At 45.0% G+C, this 20,258-nt stretch overlaps 2 protein-coding genes across 4 annotated transcripts in view; one reads left to right on the forward strand and one right to left on the reverse strand.

Moving 5' to 3' along the window:
* LARP1 (La ribonucleoprotein 1, translational regulator) overlaps nt 1-2,103 on the forward strand; it is a 48,711-nt gene extending 46,608 nt beyond the window's left edge. Inside the window, exon 21 of the transcript XR_012996359.1 lies at nt 1,537-2,103. The gene's annotated coding sequence lies outside the window, so the exon portion shown is untranslated. The remainder of the gene's footprint in view (nt 1-1,536) is intronic.
* A 1,393-nt stretch (nt 2,104-3,496) lies between these two features.
* Nucleotides 3,497-20,198, reverse strand: FAXDC2 (fatty acid hydroxylase domain containing 2). Of its 3 annotated transcripts, none has more exons than XM_076350033.1 (13): nt 19,656-20,198; nt 17,716-17,961; nt 16,164-16,712; nt 15,918-16,036; nt 13,122-13,186; nt 11,958-12,005; nt 9,033-9,124; nt 8,826-8,929; nt 7,959-8,080; nt 7,427-7,632; nt 6,377-6,482; nt 5,138-5,304; nt 3,497-3,872 (listed from the first exon to the last, which is right to left on the reverse strand). In XM_076350033.1, the coding sequence occupies exons 6-13, from the start codon at nt 12,003-12,005 to the stop codon at nt 3,716-3,718; spliced, it is 1,002 nt and encodes a 333-aa protein (XP_076206148.1). In that variant the 5' UTR covers nt 13,122-13,186; nt 15,918-16,036; nt 16,164-16,712; nt 17,716-17,961; nt 19,656-20,198; the 3' UTR covers nt 3,497-3,715. The 3 variants fall into 3 exon arrangements, with proteins under 3 accessions (XP_076206148.1, XP_076206149.1, XP_076206150.1); XM_076350034.1 differs by having other exon boundaries at nt 13,122-13,203; XM_076350035.1 differs by lacking the exon at nt 11,958-12,005.
* Between the last annotated feature and the right edge of the window lie 60 nt (nt 20,199-20,258).

Here is a 20,258-nt window from a genome sequence, read left to right on the forward strand (position 1 = left end):
CATCAGCGTGACTGAGGGCTCCATGTGAAACGCCCCTGTTTCCCAGGGCAAGGTGGGTCAGAAGAGCAATCCCAGCGGTCCCTCTGGATTTGCGGACTGTGTGCCTTGTTTTACTGTCTGTCAGGCAGCAGCGTAGCCAGGGAGCAAAGGAAAGACGGACGTGACAGCCTGAGGCAGCTGTTGGTTGCTCCCGCATGTCTTCCTCTGGACTGAGGGAACACGGGGCCGTTCACTTCGGGGCCGTTCACTTCTGCTCTCTGCTGGGGTGCGATGCCCGCCGGTTGCGGTGTGGGTGGTGGCAGAGGGCAGGGAGCTCCGTGGTGCTCTGGTTACAGGGCAGCACCCCGCACCCCTGTGCTGTGCGGAGGCCATGGCGAGGTCAGGGCTGCAGAGTGTGTGGTCAGTGCCAGGCTGAGGAAGGGCTGACAGCAGCAAGGCTTTCCCCTGTTTTATGGCTTGCACGGGGGACGGGTCTGCAGAGGCACCTTCCCTCTTGCTGCGTACAGAAGGCATAGCACATGGCTCGCTCCACCGCCGGACAAAGGGGCTGCTATCCAGAGAGGGGGTTTTGCTTTTGAGGAAGCTCTTGCCTTCCTGCCGAGGAGGGAGTTTGGCCTTGCTTTTAGCTTGGAGGCTTCACCATGATCATGTTTTGTGCTTTTTTTTTTTTTTTTTTTTAGTGGTCTGAGTGATCGGGCATGCGTACTCCTGTGAACACTGATCTGTCCCCCAGCTCGCAAGGGCTGTGTGGTGCTGGCGCCCAGCCCCGGCTGATTTCAGAAAGGCCGGCGGAGGCCGGCGGGCCTGCAGGCAGAGCGGGGGGAGTGCTCCCTGTCTCACCCCTCTTCTCGAGAGGTCCCAGGCTGCTACAGCCGGGGCTCTTTGCCGCGGTCCTGTGTGTCAGCCCGTCTTTGGGATGCAGGCGGTTGCATTACAGAGCTCTGGCATGGGGTCAGGAGTGGAGGTGGAAGGTGTGTTTCGGAGGAGGCTTTGTTGCTTTGCTGTGCTTATTTGGGGGGGGAAAAAAAATAATTTAAAAAAGTAATAATCCTGCTGCTCTGTTCATCTGTCTGTCCCTCTTCCTGCTGCCCCCCTCGCACCCCTGATGGCGGCTTGTCACTGTAGCCCTTGGGGTCCCTTGAGTTTTGGCACCTGCTCATCCTGTCTGGGACTGGTTGACTGTACTGTAACAAAATGATGCATTTAACCTCAGTATCCTGCCACGTGTCTGTACACGTTCAGCATGGCAGTGCGGGGGGGGCTTCTAGCTGTTAATGCCTTTCCAGTTATTTTATCAAATGAGGAAGAAAAAAAAAAAGGAAAACTGTAAATGTAGCAAGCTGTGTTTGCAATGCTTATTTTCTCCTGTCTCCTCTGAGACTGGTTATGTCACTTTGTCACTGTTTTGAAATGGATGTTAGGCTCTTTTTGAGAGGGTTGCTACACTTGATGTTAAATGCCTCACCAACTCTTTTTTTTTAAAAGGTTTCCAATACAGGTAATAGGTGAATGACTTTTTTTTTCTTTTCTTTAAAGAAAATGTTCATCTCGGTGGCGTGGAGCAGGTAGCTGGAGGGCAGCGTTTCAATGAGTAGTTTACAGTTTCACTTTCTGCAGACACTTGAACATAGGACCGATGTATCTGTGACAAGCACATCCTTTTGGTGGGGAGCTGCAGAGGAGCGGGGAGCGCCCTGGGTGCCAGCCAGCCCCCTGTCATGTGTGGGAGCGTGCTCGGGTCAACCCCAGGGTCCCCGCGCTGTCCCCCTGCGGCTCGCTCTCCAGGTGTCAGCCCCGCACGGGGGCTGGCTCGTGCCGGTGGTGTCCCTTGCGGGAGGGGGTGCTTGGCACCACTTGGTCCCTCGAGCCTCCCTGGTGCAGCCCCGCTCCCCCTCCTCCTCTCCCAGCCGGTCCCATTGGGGTTGGAAACCTTTGGATCTGTGGCCCAGGAACCCCCGCTGAGCTGCACCCCGGCGAGGGTGGCCCTCTGCTCGCTCGCCTGGAGCAAAAGGGGTGATGGTTCGATGTGCTGGCCCTTCTCAAACCCTCTGTGTCCCAACCTCAGCCTTCTGTTTCCCAAAACTAGAACGTGTGTGCAACCTTCTTCAGCTGCATTTATTGTAGAGACAAACTTAAAATGACTCATCACAGACCATGTATCACTTGGGAGGAAAATCTTGTTAATATGGACCGCTGTACATGATCCATCTTCTGTCGATAGTACATAATCTTTGACCCATGTGCTAGGATCATCATCACGTATAAAAGGAAAAGAGAAAAATGTAAAATACTTGAATGAGAGCTTGTATTATAACATTAATATTATTCAGAGTATCTGCTTTCTAGGCTGATGTGATTCATTATTCTAGTAATGCTTTAGTCCTTTGTAATTTGTGGTAATTATGCTTTTTCCTTTTTAATACAAAAAAAAAATGTATAAAAATAAAAACTTCAAAAGACAATGCCGCCTGGGTTTTCTGTTCCGCTGACTTGCCCTCCCCAGGGGGCTGTGGGTGGATGAACGGGCTGGGTTCATCCCTGTGTGGTTGTGGGGACTGGAGGAGGGTGGGGGAAGAGAGCTGGCTTCCACGGGTGGAGCTGGGCTGGCAGCAGGTAAGCGCAGCACAGGTCAGCTCTGCGTGCCCTCTCCTCGGAGGGCTCGCTTAGGACATGGACCTAGCGATGGTGAGAGACAGGTGTCACTTTTATCCCAAGCAGGATTGAGACTTAAAAAGATCCTGGAGAAAACTTGCAGCGTGTTTCGATAGGTTGTATAGGTACTTATGGATGTGCGTAAAGGTGCGGGTGCTTTTCGTTGGGTCTTTTCTTGCAGGGTTTGACTGATCTCCACACCGGAGAGCAGGGACTCTTCTTTCCCTGGAAAGTCTTTCTATAGTTTATCATTGTACAGAGCTGCTCGTTTCGGTTTGTGCCTCCTTTTGGCGTGTGGGGAGCGAGATGAGGCTCAGCAGGAGGAGGTGATGTGCGAGGGCTTCTGCCAGGTAGCACATCAGCTCCCAGCTCTGCTTCCCTGCCCCACGAGGGGGGAAATGCACTTTGCAGGCGTTAGTTTGTGGAGTGGAGACGAGGATGTGACAGCCCTTCACTCAGACCTGTACTGACCTCTCGCATGAAGAAAAACTACTCGGGGGAAGTCAGGCCTCTGTTGTGTGTGCAAGGGAGAGCGTTTCTAAAGCTGTGGTCCCACTGACTTTCCATGGGGTTGCATCCCATATCCCAGGTGTTCCGAGTCTCAAAAACAGTGTTTTTAATTCCTATCATATGTAGTTACAGTGATCTTGCTGGTATTTCTATAGAATGCTGCTGAAAGAGGCCAAAGCATGGTCTGTGAACACTGAAGTGTTAAAACCTTAATAATGAGAACTTCCTAGGAACTCCCCAAAGCCATGTGGCCCAGAACACATCTGGCTTACGTGCAGGCAGCTAGAACCAAGGAACAGCACAAGTAATTAAGGGAAAAAAAAAACTAAACATTGTTTAAAAATAGCTTTCTAGAGCAGTTTTTTTTGTGCCTTAGGAAGAAAATAACAGGCAGCAAAAGCGCAGTCATTTCAAGTAGCACATTCAAGTTCAGCTTTGGATTTTGTTATGTGTGAAGAATAACTTGTTTCCCAATTAAAATACTATTTGGCGTAAATCATTGTGTCTCGCTCTGCCAGTCACTGGGCTCTGGAAGAACCGCAGGCTGCTGGGTTCACTCTGCCCTCCTGGGTGCATCGGGGATGCTTTCTGAGAGTGGCGTGAGGCTGAGGAGGACCCTGTGTCTCTCAAAGGCTTTGGTTTGTCTGAACACTCTATCTGTTCCATGCAGATAATCCAGCACTCCCAGGACTCCGTAGCACTGGTTGAACCTGGAAACCGACCAGAGAATAAACATCATTGAAACTTACTGAGGTTACCTCGCCCTTCTTGTTTCCATCTGCTTTCAGAGCCCCGATAAGCTGTCCATGTAATTTCTGCCACTGCACCAGTCTCCCTTGCAGCTCTAACGAAGCCTGGGTGAAACTTCCGCAACTTCCCTCTCTGGTGCCATCGTTACCCAGAAATGGTGGCACTGAACAACAGCCGTCTCTCTCCCGGACAGCTCAGAGCTGCGGGAGCAGCTGGACAGCCACGTTGCCGTGTCTGCGTGCTCCAGAGACCCGGCTGCCCTGCGACGCAGAGCTGCCGTGCTTCCAGCACTGGGATGCCAGCAGAGCCGTTCCGCCCAGGAGAGCATCTCAGCTCTGCAGTGACCCATGTCCTGACATGAGCCAAGCTTCGGAGGAAATGACTGATAACGAGAACTGGCACTGTGGTTTGGGTGTTGCCCAGCATTTGGGTGGCGACAGAACTGCCACAGTGGCTGTTTCTGCAGGAAAGGCAAACTGTGTTCAAGGGAGTATGTCTATGAATTCAGTGCACATCTGGGAGATGGGAATACTTCTTCCACTACTGTGAGATGTATCCCTGAAACAACCTGCTGAAACTCTGCGCTTTTCACTGTAGGAGGAGGCTGGGAATCTCTGCTAGGAAGTGTTAACTGTAATTGTTTGGGCAAGGTGTTATCTGATCAGTGTTACTAATCCCAGTGTATGGGAGGACAGACAGGGAAGGCTCCCTGCAAATTTCTTTCAGCTGTGTGACGTGCCCTTGCTCTGTCTTTTTATTCTAGATCACATGTGGTGTCTGCTAAACTCCTAGGAAAAGCCTTGCAGAGAACTGCCTCTGACCCTGTGCTTGTGCTGGGGACAGTCCAGGTGATACCTGCTGCTTCAGACACCGTGTGCTTTCTTTCCTCCCATGTAAGCTTAGGAAACTTGAAATGCCTGGCCCCAGCTGCGGTGTTTGTGCTTTGGAGAAAGTTTCCAAGTCAGCTGATGGAGGAGGGCAGATATCAGTGAGGTGGCTGGCAGTTGCGTGGGCAGTGGGCTGGAGTCCTCTGAAATCCCAATCTCTGTCTAACCGCTTTAAGAACTGACAGCGTTCAGCCTGCTGTCAGGCGAACGGGATAGGCTTCTCTGCTTGTACCCGAGTTATGCAAACCCACTTGACCCTCAGAAAGGAGCTCTGCCCGTCAGCAGTGGCAGGGCGCAGGTAGGAGGGGAAGGAGAAGCTGAGCAGTGCCCAGACGTACTTGAGGTGGTGGAAGTCGTGGAACTCTGGCGACGGCAGGAAGGGCAGGTGGTAGCCGCAGTGCGAAATGCTTGTTGTTATGAGAGCAATGGAGAACCACGCTGCGATTGACACAATATGAGACCCCATGAGCATCGGGCCAGTCATGACAGGCAGTGTGTTGGAGAGCTAGAAATGAGAAGCAAACTACCTCATTAATCGGTCCACAACAAACAGACTCTCCTCTAGGAGCTGAATTGTTTCACTTGGGTGATACATCGCATTAGTTTTGTGCAAGCAGCATAAAGGGAAGATCCCTCTGCAAACACCTTACTAAAATTATATAATCATCAAAGAAATAATTTACTCTGAGCTAACTGAGTTTTACTTGCTGCAAAACAGAGTCACAGCCCAAGCTCCCCAAGCTTGTAGAAGTTAGATGTGAGATCAAACCAGGGGTGTGAGGGCAGCACGATTCCAGTAAATCACCCTGGAGTCAGAGATCTGAATTTCAGTTTCACCTTGGAATAATGCTGAAGCTGCTCTTGGGAAACCTAGCTGTCAAAGGGCGCCGGCCTGGGGACACGTGCAGTCAAAGGTGGCGATGTGATGATCTCAGCTGCCTCACTCCATTGTGTCCTACCAGTGGCACAAATGGCTGTCACTGCCCAGACCAAGCTTACTGCACCAGCAAGGCCCAGCTGGACTCTTGAACATAGAAAGGCATTCTGCTGCCCAAAGACTGTCAATTAGGGAGACTCACAGAGCTGGTGCTGCAGCCCAGGACTATTGTCAACAGGAGATGGTACTGAGAAGTGGAGTCTTCTGAAGGTGGGGTGTGTTTGCATGAGAAGTCTCAGCTGGGAGACACTCCTGGAAACACCGATCCCAGCCACCAGCATGAAAATCTTGATAGAATTCTGACTCCATTCAGTAACCCAGACTGTGTTAAGTGTCACATCTCGTGCTGAAAGCCTTGTCGGTGCTCCCAGCCCTCTCTGTGCTCAAGGAAGCACTGTTCGGTCAGTTCCTTATCTGTTGGAGGCCCTTGGATCTGCGCTCGTAAAACTAGCGGAGTTCAGTATAAACGGGTACTGCAACCCTTCCACAGCTAGACTTCTTGGCGATGCAGCTTATCTTCCTCATCCTAAGAAAGAAGATTCTAAGGGTGCGTTTGCTTTTCTTCTCTTACCACTCCTCATCTCATGGAAATCACACTCCACGCAGGAACTGGAGGGTGACCATCGGGGAATCCACTTACTATGTGTTCTACCGGGTGAGCATAAACGGAGACCACGCCAATGGGGGCTGTCCATTCGTGGTGCTTCTTGTGAATGTGCTTATACAGGAGCGGGAGGTGAACAAGCCTAAGTAGAGAAAACAGAGAAATGTAGGTTTGAACTCCATAAGAAGGGAACATAGAGTAACCTAACAGAATTTCTGCTGGGGACTTGCTTGTGCCTCTCTTTTAAAAAAAAGATTTAGAGCAGCTGGGAAGAGTGTAGGACTCCTGGCTTCCCTCTTTTTTTTTTTTTAACACAGAGCCCTCACTTAATGTATGTGTCCACTGACTGATGGTAAACTTAAATCCAGATAAATCACATAAATAAAAGTCCCTGAATGACTGATTTGCTTAAACCTGGGAGTACCTTTGAGGAAAAGACTCACTTTATATTTTCACTGTTTTAACTTTACCTACTGGCAACTATTAGAAGCAGAATTTTAGGTTCTGTGGGCCCTTAAGAAATTGGGGGTTTTTTAATGGTTTTTTTGTGTGCATTTGTCCAAAAGGGAAACCTACATATTTCTGAGAATGCCGGGCCTGCTTCTGCACAGCCTTGCAGTCTTTATTCTTCCTTGTTTTAGGTTTTTCCTTTAATGGTGGTGTCAGCGCTTAGAAAGCCTACAGTGTCAGGAACCAGGACCTGTTTCGTAGGTGCCGTAGAAGTGAACGGGAGATGAGTCGCTGACCTCTTGAGCTTTTTTTTTTCAGGATAGTCAGTCTTGTTTTCTTTTTGAAGAATGCCGGGTTACAGCTTTTGCGTGAAGCTAGCTGTTTTGTTTTTTTCTTAGCCTCTAAGCTGCTCCACCTTTGTAATTTTACCTATTTTTGCTTACTAGAGTTACTAGCAGCATTGCAGCACCCAAGCCTCACATTGTAAGGGTGGATTCCAGGACCTGTAAGTCTTCCCATACAAACACAAGATTGGTCGAAGTCCTTGGCACTAGGACCACTGCTGTTGCAGGAGATAGGTATAAGCTTAAAGGCATGGGGGAAAACCAGAGAGTCCTGTTCCTGTGCTCAGCTCACCTGTGTGTATAATAAAAGAGAATTTCCTCTATTAAGGTGAAGATGCTTAGCTCCACAAGAAACCAGTAGAAGGTGGGTAATTCCTTGCTGAAGGTGTTGCCCCACCATTTCATGATGTAGAACATGGGCACAAGCATGGGCAAGGAGATAAAGAACTGATTACACAGCACTGTGTAGATGGCTTGGCACAATTTTTTTGTGTCCACCTGCAAAAGAGAAGTCAGGACTTGAGGCTAAATCAGAAGCAATGTGGCTTTGAGTTGGGAGGATAAAGAGCTTTAAGATTTGTAGGCTGTTTCTGTGTTAGCTTTGGGATCAACTTTTTAACAAGCCGTCAATCCAGATCTGATCAGTAGCCTAATTACAAGAACTGCCTTCCTCTCTGCAGGGGTTATACAAGACTCAGCTTGATTCTCCTTGAATCCTATCTGGTTGCAAGAGAAAAGCACAACAGGTTCTTCTCTCCGCTCCTAGCCTAAGAGACTGCAGGAAGTGTTTAGCCAGCAGAAGAGGCAGAGTGAGAAATACTTACAGGATCATTCTTGCCCAGCTGAATGCGATAGCGGGTAATGAAAGCTGGCTTTCCTGTTACGTCAGCCACCATAAGGATTCCATTGAAGCACCAGAAAGCAAGGCTAGGAACCAATGCAGCCCCTGTGGCATGAGGAAAGGGCAGAGATGTGTGAATAAATTGAGAGCTATGGCTAAATCAGAAGGAAAATACAGTGGCATAGTATCCAGAGGACCTTGCTGGGACCCAGATGTGCCAGGTGTGTATCCCCTACCCTGAGAGGCTTTAAAATGGAGTATGGGTATGTTCTGCCACCCGGGTAAGACCTAGGGAATGGGGAGGAGGTTAGAGTAGACAAGTGTCTTGTAGGTTGAGACTTGCCACAACTGAGGCTAAGAAAGGGTTTTTCTGGGAGGCTGGAGGAATCTCTGTCATGGGGGGGTTTTAAATACAAGTTGGATAAGGTCAAGTTGATCCCTGGGACCTTTGAATGTCCCTACCAGGCCTGTTCACTAGCTGTTAATCACAGGCAGAGAATTTTATAGGTGCTACAGCAAGAATAAAATTCACTAATTTTACTTTAATTTTCAATAATTAGTTCTACTGAGTCATTCAGTTCTCACAGGAGCAAAGGGTGTGTTTTCAAAGGGAAGCCATTTCAGCAGCAGCAAAAAGATCAAATTTTCAATCTGTATTGGGGGTCTAATAATGAACCAGTCCAAAGGCAGCACAGTTGCACTACATCAGCTGTGGCTGGCTTTGAAGCCTACATGTGCTTTTTCAGTAGGAGGATTAGTGAGTTTGGGAAGGCATGTCCATGTCCCCTTCTAGATGTAATACATGGATAGTTCCTCCTACAGCAGAGGGTTGTTAACCTGAGTAACTCACCAAGGAGGAAGATTGTCCACTCCTTTCCGTCAAACAGGTAGTAGAACTTTAGCCATGCTGTTTGCCAGAAATGGCCTGGAGGGTCCCAGATATTCTGCACATTCCTGTGGGAATAAGAGTTCTTGGTTGCCCATCTTTTAATCATCCACTTTTTCCCCTCTCCACAGAAAAGCTTCTCCTCAAGCCCCTTTGTTTGAACAATCTTACCAAGAAACAGAGTTCGCTAAGGCAGTGAATACGAGCAGGCCTGTACCAAGGACAAAGGCAGTGATCTTCATGGCATCCCAGAGCTTCACTTCCTGTGAGCAAGCAACAAGAGTAAGCATGTGCTGCTGTGTCCTACACTAGCATTTTTTGTATTTGAAATGCAGGAGGTCAAGGCAGTTCTATGATGGCCTGTTTTGTTTCACTAACACCCTAAAGAACATAGCAACAAAGCTGTTTTATGGGATACTGTGTGTAATTGAGGGGGGTAGTACACACACATCCATCTGCCTTGTCACCTGAAGTGTCACTGACATGGAATTTCTCCAGAATAAACAAAGGGAGAGAAAGGACCACTGATTTCCCCCCCCCCCCCTCCCCATTTTTATTGGGCATGTTTCTCAGTACCTGGAGGACTATAATATAAGGGGCTTCTGGATAACTCCAAGCAGTACGCATGGAAGACCTGGGGGTAAGGAATGGTGCTCCATCTCGATACTTCCCTCACCCTACCAGTATATTCTCCCTCCCAGTATGCAGTATGCTTTCTCCCTGCAGTAGTCAAGAATTGTTGTGCCCAGATGATCTGATTAACAGCTCCAGTTAATCCAGAACCACTCCTCTCACTTTTCCTCTTTGCTTTGAAGACTGATTCTGAAGGCAGGCTCATGTGCCCAGAAGCTTGCCTTTTTTTCCCCAAGTATAACAGAGGTTTAATACAGGATATTACCTTTCCTTGCATAATTCACCTTCCTGTGCCTTTAGGTCACCACAGGTACAACTCAGCTCTAGTACTGAGAGTACAACTTGTTTAGTAGGTACCATGTGCCATCTGTATAGCACAACAAGGAGCTAAAATACTCAACTTTTCAAAAGTATAAAGTTTTCTAAATCCCTGCTCTCAGTCATGGAAATGTTATCTACTAAAGAAATATTCTTGTATACAGCATAAGGGCACCTGTGATGTTAGCATGACTTTTATCACAGTAAGGATTTTAACTACACAAAGCAACTTCAAGAGGGTCAGAAAATTACCAGTGAGACCTCTTGATTCCACGAATAACTATATTCAAAAATCAGTATTCAATATATTTGAGCATTTAAATATTAAAAAACAACTTGTTTATCAAATATATGACAAATATTTAATTAACTATCTGTCTTTTAGAGTAGCCCAAATTGGAATTGGTTCTGGAGTTCAGAAATCTTAATTTGGGTTTTGTTGCATGTATATGCATTACATTTATCTGCAGTATAAATGATTAAAAAAATAATCAATGCCATTCTAAAATAATATTGTATAATAACCAGCTAGTGTCTTGTCCATTACTCTGTCCTTCCTGTTTAACTGTGTTGTTGTGCTGCAAAAACAGACTGGAGTAAAAATAGTATGATTCATAGTTGCTGTTCTGCTTGTCTCCTGTCAGGGACAACAAACAAGAGAGGCAGCTCGCTAATAAATGTTGAATGCAGGTGTGTTTAGGGTAATGCAATATAGAGGAATCCTCTTTACATGGCTTTCAGTGCTAAGAGCTTCTTTAAGATTCTGTAACAGCTACAGAACTCTAAACATTGCCCAGGACTTGTCAGCAATATTTATCTGTCCCAGGACAGAACTTTGCTTATTAGCACTGAAACTTTCTTCGTTAAAACAAACGTATGTTTGCTTCTATCATCTCTCTTTTTTTTTTTTTTATCAAGTAAGCAACTGGGGAGGAAGTAATTTAAAGGACTCGTTTGTATTAGAAGCAATGCAATCAGTTGCCAGCATTATCACTGGCTGTACAGAACTACAAACGCAAGGCTGGCAAAAGCCATCTATTCTAGCTTCAGACAGAGCATGCTGGATTCTGGGCCGGAGATTTGCTCTCTTAGTAGTTTCATACTTGCAACTGCATCCATGTTATGCCTCATGTATGCTGACATGAGATAAGACTTTCTTAATCTTTAGACCCTGGAACACCTTCTACATATTCTTTAGAAAAAAGGTTACAAAAGCTATAAAAAGTTTAGAGCTTTTTAACAGAATCGTATCCTATAAATCCTTGTTTCTCCTGGGATGAAGAACGAACATACCAAAGAAAAACTCTGATGTCTTACAAGTATCAGAATTTTTAGTTAGATCAAATAGTATTTCAGATTCTTTAGCATCTTCTAGCTGAAGAACTCAGAGTTTCAAAAACTAGTAACTCCTAATGTTCATCAGACACTGTGTATGTCCTGCTTTGAGATAGGACAGAGAGTAGCTAAAGCTCAGCATTTAAGCTATTTTAAAAGCCCTTTGGCTAGAAACTGTCTTGTTTTGAGGCTGTGTTTTTATTGCACGTGCTGAAGTGATTACGTGAATGAATCCCACACAGTATAATTACATGAGCTGTAGAAGCAGAGAAGTTTACATAGGAAAAAAAAATCTTGTTCATCAAGTCCAAGTGCTAACACCCTGTTTCCCTTCATGCCAACAGCTTCAGCACAGTAGTTTCCAAACTCTGATCCATGGATCGCTTGAGATCCTGTCCTTAAAGGGCTTGTACAAGTTGGCAAATTCCTTAAGTGCAGAACAGGGCTGCTGCCTGCAAGGTAAAGAGACTGGGGCACACCAGCTGGGAAACATATTGTTTAGCAGGACCACTTTGAGAACTGGGCCCAGTTAGGTGGCACAGCTTCTGGCTACAGTTGAGCGTTGCGGTCTCTTGCCACACAAGCAAAGATAACAGGGCCTTCACCACTTGGTGCTGTAGCTGCAGTCCACTGGAAGGGAAAAAGTGCTGGGAAAATGTTGCTGTAGTGATAAGAGATGAGCTCCTAGTTATGCTAAAGCAATCAGAGCGTGGATGTGTCTGTCACATCTCTTAGAAGATGATTCAACACATCCAGCCTTCCAAAGCACCTGCATAGCGCATTCTTTAAAAGATGACCTTGAGCCTTTACCTGCTTCTGCTGCTCAGCCATGGTGGAATATCCAGAGTCTCTTTTCATCTGAAATAAGAGGTGATCTGAGTAAGTGAACCTTGTACAGCTGGACGGTGGAAGAATACGCCGCTGACAACAGCAAATCCCCTCAACTTCGAGCTGTTGCAAAACTGTAAAATATTTACTCTGTGCTCTGTCCTGTCCTGCTCCCTCCTTTGTGTTGGCCATGGAGCAAAGCTGAGCTCTTGAGAAGAAAAATCCCTTTATTTCCTGATGAGTTAGTGTTGTCCCAGAAGACTAACAGGGATGCAAGGGTAACAAAGAAAAATGGGAGAACAGCCAAACGAAAGCTTTTGATCGTGGCACTGGTGTGCTGTGGCACGGCTGCCTCCCTTGATCCGGCCCAGGAATACATTGCACTCAGTAGGAACTCCAGCCCTTGACAGACTGCAAGGAAATGACGATATGGGACATGCGCTCTTCCATAATGACGGCATGCTGTTAAACTAACAAGGATGAAAACAAAAATCCGACTACAACAATGTGAGTTTGTGCCATGAAGAATTAACACAGTAGTAAGTGAGAAAATCATCTTTGCTTCAAGTCCCGCTATGGTCAATTTGAGGGTTTAAAGTACTAAATGGACAGGTGGCCACCTCGTAATAAATCTCCCTGCATTTGGCTCGACCATTTGTTGCTGGTTTTGGTAAAAAAAAAAAAAAAAAAAAAAAAAAAAAAAAAAAAAAAAAAAAAAAAAAAAATCAAACCGAAGGTTTAAGTAGCTGCTGGGGCTTCACTGCTGTCCATGGCCATGGAAAGACCTCTGCGTTTCATGATGTGCTGTGGCTGTCCTAGGGATTATTGAGTAGCTGTTTTTATATTGCTGCACTCTTACCATAAATTATAATTAGCAAAAGCTAACAAAACATTCCTTAAGGTTTTCTTGGTTTCACCTGGCCTTTAAGAACACACACATGAATGCTAATAATATGAAGGCCAGATTACTGAGGATTGCAGAATTTAATCCATTTTGCTTTTCATACACAGAGGAATATTCCAGCACAGGAAAACTATGTTACCTAAGGTAAAAAGGAAAGTACAAAGAAGGTAGAAAGGCACCTCTCTAAGGTACAAAGAAAAACAGTTGGAAAATTATTCATTAGAAAGATGATATTCTGTTACCTTTATGATGCTAACAAGCCTCTTGGGAGTACTCCTCTTGCAGCGTTTCAGAAAGGAGGAATACACTGCCAGAAAAAAGTCCCTGTATTAGACAGGAGGTTATACTTTAGCTTTGAAGTGATAGCTTTACGGGTACATTCTTACAAATGCAACTCTGTTTATTTACAGGTGTTGCCAGCTCTGTTTCCCTATGTTACATGTTAGTATGCAGATCAAGGGGCACGAAACAGAAAAATTGGACACCTTCCTGCTTGGGTTCCTGCTCTGTCCTCATGGACAGAAAAAGACAAGGCCAGTCCACCAAAATTCCACTTTAGTGGAAGAAACTGATGTTAAACGGTTCTGAGAAGAAAAAAAAAAAAATCAGGCAAAAAGTGATTTGAAACTTGAAACCATGAGCTCAAACTCCCAACCATCTATTTCGACACTAGGGTGTTATATACTCCTATGGGAAATGCTGACTTTTGGTAGCAGCCTTAAAAAAAAAAAACCAACAACAAGTTAACTTTGTCTCCCTTGGCCACAAAAAGTAGTGTGAGAGGTGCCCTAAGGTGCTATTGCTTAAACTGAGAATGTAAGGAAGTCACAGTGTCCTAGGACTTCTCGTCTTTCCCCAGATCTAGAGCTCCTTGCTATTAGACTTGGTGAGCTACTAGCGCCAGTCTATGAGCTCTTCCGTATGTTTTTTTTCTCCGATATATCAAGTTTGCCAATCGCAACTTTATTGAAAAAATATAGTTGGACCCTAACATATCTGATGAGGAAAACCTGTAAGTAGCAATCACAGCAATCACCTGCTAGCCTGAATAGAACTGTGTAAATAACTTACCACAGGACAAATTGGTCTTATCTTCATTTGCAAAAGACCTTCTGATCACAATGATGCATTTTATGTTACGTAACATGCACTATATGCCCATCTTGTCACACAGGTCCTCTCAGTGCAGGTGTGCCCACTGTCTCTAAGAAAACACTACTGATGCTTGAAATATGTCAAGCTTGAATAATCCATTCCTTTCTGAGGCTTTGCTCCATTCCAGCTTTCTTAGCAGGTTGTTCGGAGCTTTGAACAGTTGAGTTTTAAGTATCTGCATGGAGGGAGATTCCACAGCTTCTCTGGGAAATCTGTTCCGCTATTTGACTACCTTCACTGTAATTTTTTTTTTCTTTCCCCCTAGTATCTAATCAGAATTTCCCTTGTTATAACTCTCATCCCTTGCCCTTTTGCTGTGCAGCTCCTTGTCTTCTCTACAACCACCCAGTAGGGAGCTGCTGGGACAGTACAGTAAATAGTGTTGGCCATAGTTTTCTGTGGTTAAAGAGTTTATTTTACTCTGATGACCTTGTAGTAGACAACATAAGATCTTAGAGAGGCAGACATAAAAGGGGTATCTCAGCTGCTTGCTGGAAGGCTGATGCTCCAGAATGGTTCCTCCATACAGCAGTGCTGAGTCAAACCCTGCTGAATCTTTGCATGCGAAGAGCTAGAGAGCAGAGCACAGTAGAAAATGTGATTCTGTTGAGTTTTTAGGAGGAGAAAGGGCCATTGCTTGATTGAGTCTTAACGTTCTGTGAGTTTAGGAAAGTTAAAACTGTAATCACATTTCTAGTAGTACTCCTTTTAAAATAATCAAATTATGACAGAAGTCTTGCTTGGACAAAGACTTCCAGTTTGAAACAGTACTGCTGTGTCTGCTTGTCCTCCCTCTCCCCGAAATCTCAATACACTACCTTTATTAAGTCACATTTACAGGACAAAATTTTACACTATTTACATTAAAACAAGATAAATTTTGATGGATTAGGTTTTCCCCAACATCTCATTACCACCTACTCTTTTTTGTTGGATAATGTCTTTTCTGATTCAGAATATACCAAATACATTAAAAAAGCATTTGTGTAACCATGGCTGTTTCGGCAAACAAAAAAGCCATTCAACTGCTTGGCACTGATCTTATGTTGGCATGTTACACAGCCCCGAATCAACCAGTGAAGATCCCAGCTGCCTGCAGCTATTTCCAATTATTAGCTAGAAATGGAGGTGTTTAAAAAAAAAAAAAAAAGTTCCTTTTTAGTTATTTCAAATTAGTTAACACAAAATCTGATCCAAACCAAATTCTCAACCCTAAAGTAAAAGTAATTGTTTTTCCAGTCAGTCTCTTGACGTTAAAGGGGAAACATACACTAGTCAATAAAGAATTGTAATACATTTTTTTAATTATTATTTCTATATACTTCATCATTTGTCCAACAACTGTTCATTAAGTCACATATCTCTTTTCACTGAATTTTCCCCTTCAGGTATCAGAAAAAGCTAGTTTGTCTAAGTCGTGTTTTAAACTGCTCAACATAATCTGAAAAGGAAAGGACTGCCATGTTTTTTACGTTTGTTTTAACATTTACATTATTATTTATGTCCCACCTCTGCTGTCCCCTTACATTTCTGTTGCCCAGACAGTCCCAAGCTGAGGCTGCACAAGTGCCCACTTCTCCTTGTATTGTACCCAGTACTGTACTGTATTGTATCCTTCTTCTGACACCAGCCAAATAGTTCTGCTGCTGGCAGGCGCAGCTGAGTAGCAAGGTATGTCTGCTGTGACGGACTGGCTGCCTACCACAGTTTCTTGGTATTCCTTTTTCCCTCCTGCTTGAATCTTCTGTTGTAGACCTTACTTCACTGGAATCAGCCTTTATAGTGCATAGACAGTGGAAAACAACCACGCCTGAGAGAAAAAAGGCTACGACTATCTATGAAAGTATAGAACGTACAGAAAGGAAAACATAAGGACAACTTACCCGGTCACCCAAAAAGTTGCTTATCAGCCACGCTGTGGACAGATGCAGGACTGGGCGTTGTGTTTGGTGGATGTCCTACTGTGCCAAGCACTGCATAGATCTGAAGGCAACCACAGTTCCTAGAAAAGCTTACAATTGTACTTTAAACAGACACATAACATTGCCTTTTAATTATTTCCTCAAAGTTTCTATGATATCTTTTCAAGCTACTAAGCCCTGAACTCTGGCCGCCCATCCTTTGCTTACCTCCTGCTGATGGTAGCCTAGGAGAGGTCCTTTGTGTCTATTCAGAGCCCAGAGTTCAACTCCTCACCTTTCACTGCCGCTGTGGAAACTTTATGAGGGTTTAGGCAAAGGCGACGGGGGTGTGTTTCCAAGCAGGAGCTGGCTGTCCCCTCCCAGATAAATCATGTGAAGCCAATGCCATGTCACTGTTAGTACTGGCAGTGTTCCCTGTGCATATGCGCATGCTGTCACTCAGCTAAGCATTTGGAATACATCTCTGCAGGTAAGAGTTTTTCATCACGAGTTAATGGCTGTATCTGAGAATAAAAAAAGCCACCTACACCTTAACGATAAGTAATCTTTATAATGCACTAACTCATGTTTCGAGCACAAAATAGTGCCAGTGCAACCAAATGGGTCAAAGGTGTATTCGCTAAAAGCAGTAAGGGTTACTGTGGAATTTGGCAAAAAAGCAGCAGTCCAATTTTCATTGTGTTGCACCAAATCTATAAATTACAACAATGCTGTTGCTATATAGTGTCCTCAGCCAGTGACAGGAATTGGTTCCATCTGTAAGGACAAGATACAAATAGGTTAGAATGTGCTTGGGCTCAGTTGTCTTTAAATACAATGTTTACAGACCATAAAGTCTGTAATTATGGTATTGCAGAGAGCAAGATGTAATTTGCAGTAGCATTGGTCTTTATTATGCAAACGTGGCCTCAATCTGTTACTTACCTAATATACAGTGCTCTAATACGAACTAAGTTCTGAAAATTGAGGGTGTTACTCACCATAACCTTCCAGATTTATTTTTCCACACAAGAAAAAACAAGGAATATCACCCCTGCCTCGCAGTTAGCCTTGTATGGCCGTTCACAGGTGAAGCAACACACGCTCTTGTTTGGTAAGCAACATCTCAAGCTAGCAGCAGCTAGAGCTGCAGAGAGATCGGCAAGCGTGAATAATGGCGGTGCCTCGTTGTCTGTGCCTGGATTCTTGTACCTACCACTACATCTGTATTTTTATCAATTAACTTTTTTTTTTCTGGAAGGAGAGTACTCCCAGAACTCCCCTCCCAACTTCACGCTGTTTGTCCTCTTAGTGAGGTAAACATTCATTGTTGCTTCATTTCAGATTTAAGACTGTGTTACTGTTTTCATTGACACTTTCTCTTGACTAATCCTAACTATTCCCTAGTGGGGAAAGAGTTTGTAATTCTTAGCTGTTGCTACTAACTGTTATTTATCATAGACAGCAGACGCAACAGGCAAGAATGCAATCCCTTCAAACTATTTACACATGTGCAGAGGAGGAAGTGGAAATTGGCATTTCAAGATAGGAGTGCCATATGAATGTTGTCCTGTGCCGATCTTTATTCGGACTTGAGCTTGCACTGGGAGGACTGTTCACCCAATAGCCAAAAGTGGGTGATAAGGCAGTGAATTTCAGAGACCTCAGTGTTTCTTTTTAACCGCTGTTCAATTCCGACATGGGTTATCTCTGGAATATTTGTACCCAATAGGAACAGACAGCTCAGCATATTTGTTACAAGGATGTAAACGTAATTTACCTTCTGCTGCAAGTCTGTGTCTAGCGCAGGCTGGCAGTAATCTAAAAGCCACTTCTGTCTGTTGGCCAGCCTGTGCCCTGCACTGGCGTCTTCACCACAAACCCTCCGACGTTAGTGCGATCTTTGCTGAGGCATGCGAGGAGTCTGATTTCTTCTCAGCAGAAAGGCTTTTTGATCAGACGCTTCATAAAATAACTTCTCTTTGTTCACTCTCCACAGTTTTTGTAACAGTCACTGTTTGTTTTGCTGTTTGAAAAAAAACATTAGAAGGGGAAAAACTATGAATTATCTTTCAGGATTGTACAAACCCACACTGACAGTTCCTCTAACGTGGAAGAGGAATCTGAACTTAGTGCACCTCACCTAATCATTAATTCCCTACATTCTGAACTGTATTTCTAACCATCTGCCAGGGCACGCGTGTGCCACCAGCGAGTACTGCAGTGGTACACTTCAGAAACATCTGTGGAGCAATGGAAGGGTTAGGAAAATGTAAATGATGGCCTTGCCATTATGGTTCAAACATGTTAAGCGATAGTTGCATCTTTTAACTTTCAATTCACGTTTTAAGATTTCCGTAAGTAAGTTTTCTACCATTTGTGGTGCTGTTACTAAGCTCTAAAAGAAAGGCACAGCCGTTTCAACAGGGCACAATCCAGGTCATGCAGCTCAAGCTGACTAACATGGAAATATTGATCTAAAGCCCCTTCTTACACCTTGTGATGTAGTAGGTCTGCACACACAAACTATCTTGTTACTGTGGTCTTAACCACATAGAGGGTGGGAGGACTCTTTAAGAACCTGCTTTGGAGCGCTGGACCTGGAAGCAAGGTTGATAACTTCCAACTACAAGAACTATAGGATTTTTTTAAAGAGCAGGGTGCCTTTTCCAGCTATTCATCATCTTTATTAGCCATGATGAAAATGGGCCATGATTGAAAAAACAAATTCTGACCCCCTTGAGCAAAATGTTTCCAGCTCTCACCACCAGTACTTGTAAACATCCTCAAATAGCTTTTTTTTTTAAACTACATGCAAACGGTTAAACATTACAAGCATAATTTATCACAAGTGATTATTTCCTGCAATACATTTTTTTATTAGAGTAGCAAGGCACGCATATTTTCGGTGTCCTGAGAAGATTCATCCTCCCTTTTTCCCTGGATTCAACATACCTTCAAGGGCTGGATTTATGAGCAAGAAACATACGTATTTTGCTCTGAACTCTTTAGGAAAAAAAATAATTCTAACCTTGTATTTACAGAGTGCCGTAATCTAACCTGCTATATTTACCTGCTAACAACGTATGTTTTCTTGGACGAAATCCCAAACTCAAGTGACCACGGGAAGAAAGGTGATTACTTTCTGCCAGTCTAGCATATTGCATAATATATAAATTACACAACGCAAGAGACTGCAGAGCTGAGAAAGCAAAATGGTACTATCTATCATCTATGAAGATAAACTTTGAATCAAAATAACGTTCAGTAACGGGATGTTGTAAGATGCTGACAGCACCAAGGTCACTTGATAGCGAGCAGCCCTTGGAAAAACCTCTCCTTTTCTAAGTGTTATGTTTCTGTTGAGGTAGGAACATTAAATCTGAGACACTGAACTACGCCTTAAGTATAAAAGATATCAAGATTTGTTTTTCCAGATACTTGTATCAAAATGGTAGGCAAGTAGCTGAGATTAAGTGAGAGGAAAGACTCCCAAATGGTAGGCAGATAACAATTCTGCAGCAGTACCAGAACTGCAGTATTTTATAGCAGATGCAACGCTGCCCAGAAGGCTGGCAGTCTAAAAGGAAGGAAATACTATCTAAGCTTAATTATTAGTAGACAAGCTTCCAAATAAATTCAGTATCTGCCGTCAGCATCAGCCAGCAAAGCAAGTGTTGGCAGCTATGTTACGTAAGAAGTTACATTATGTTGCCTTACCGGATACAAACTTCCGTTGCTAATGTGTTTTAGCATTTCTGGAGCAGGAGAAGTCAGCCTAAAGGTTTGCAGGCATGGTAGGTACTTGAACAACAACTTCCAAGCTTCTGCAGGAACAGGCAGGACTTCCTCAGCTAATGAGCTTGCTACGCACCACAACGTATGAGCAACACGTGCCAGGACAGCGGCAGCGTGCCCTCACAGCCTTGAAAACTACACCCTCTTCGTGCTCCGCAACCCACGGCTGGGCCGTGCAGCAAAGGTCCGTGAGTCCGCCGGGAGACTCACGCCTCGCAGCGGCCCAGGCCTGACGCAGGCCGCGGCCTAAGGGTCACTGCTGTGACCCGCTCGCCTCCCTTTGGCGAGGGAGGGGCGGACGCTATTTTTTTTGGGGATGTCCAGCCAGGGCCTGGCACTGTCCCTGCCCCAGGGGCCCTGGCTGCGGGGTTGCTGGGGGACTCCCCACGCCGGCACGCTGGAAGTCCACCGAGCCTACGGCCGCCCGGCCTCGAGGCCCCCGTTCCCTCAGGGAGAGGACGGGGCCTAACTCCCTTATGCCTCCCCCCGCCCGCGGACGTTGGACTCGCCCGCCGCTCCCAGAGC

Source organism: Aptenodytes patagonicus, chromosome 12, assembly GCF_965638725.1.
Source record: "Aptenodytes patagonicus chromosome 12, bAptPat1.pri.cur, whole genome shotgun sequence".
NCBI lineage: Eukaryota > Metazoa > Chordata > Aves > Sphenisciformes > Spheniscidae > Aptenodytes > Aptenodytes patagonicus.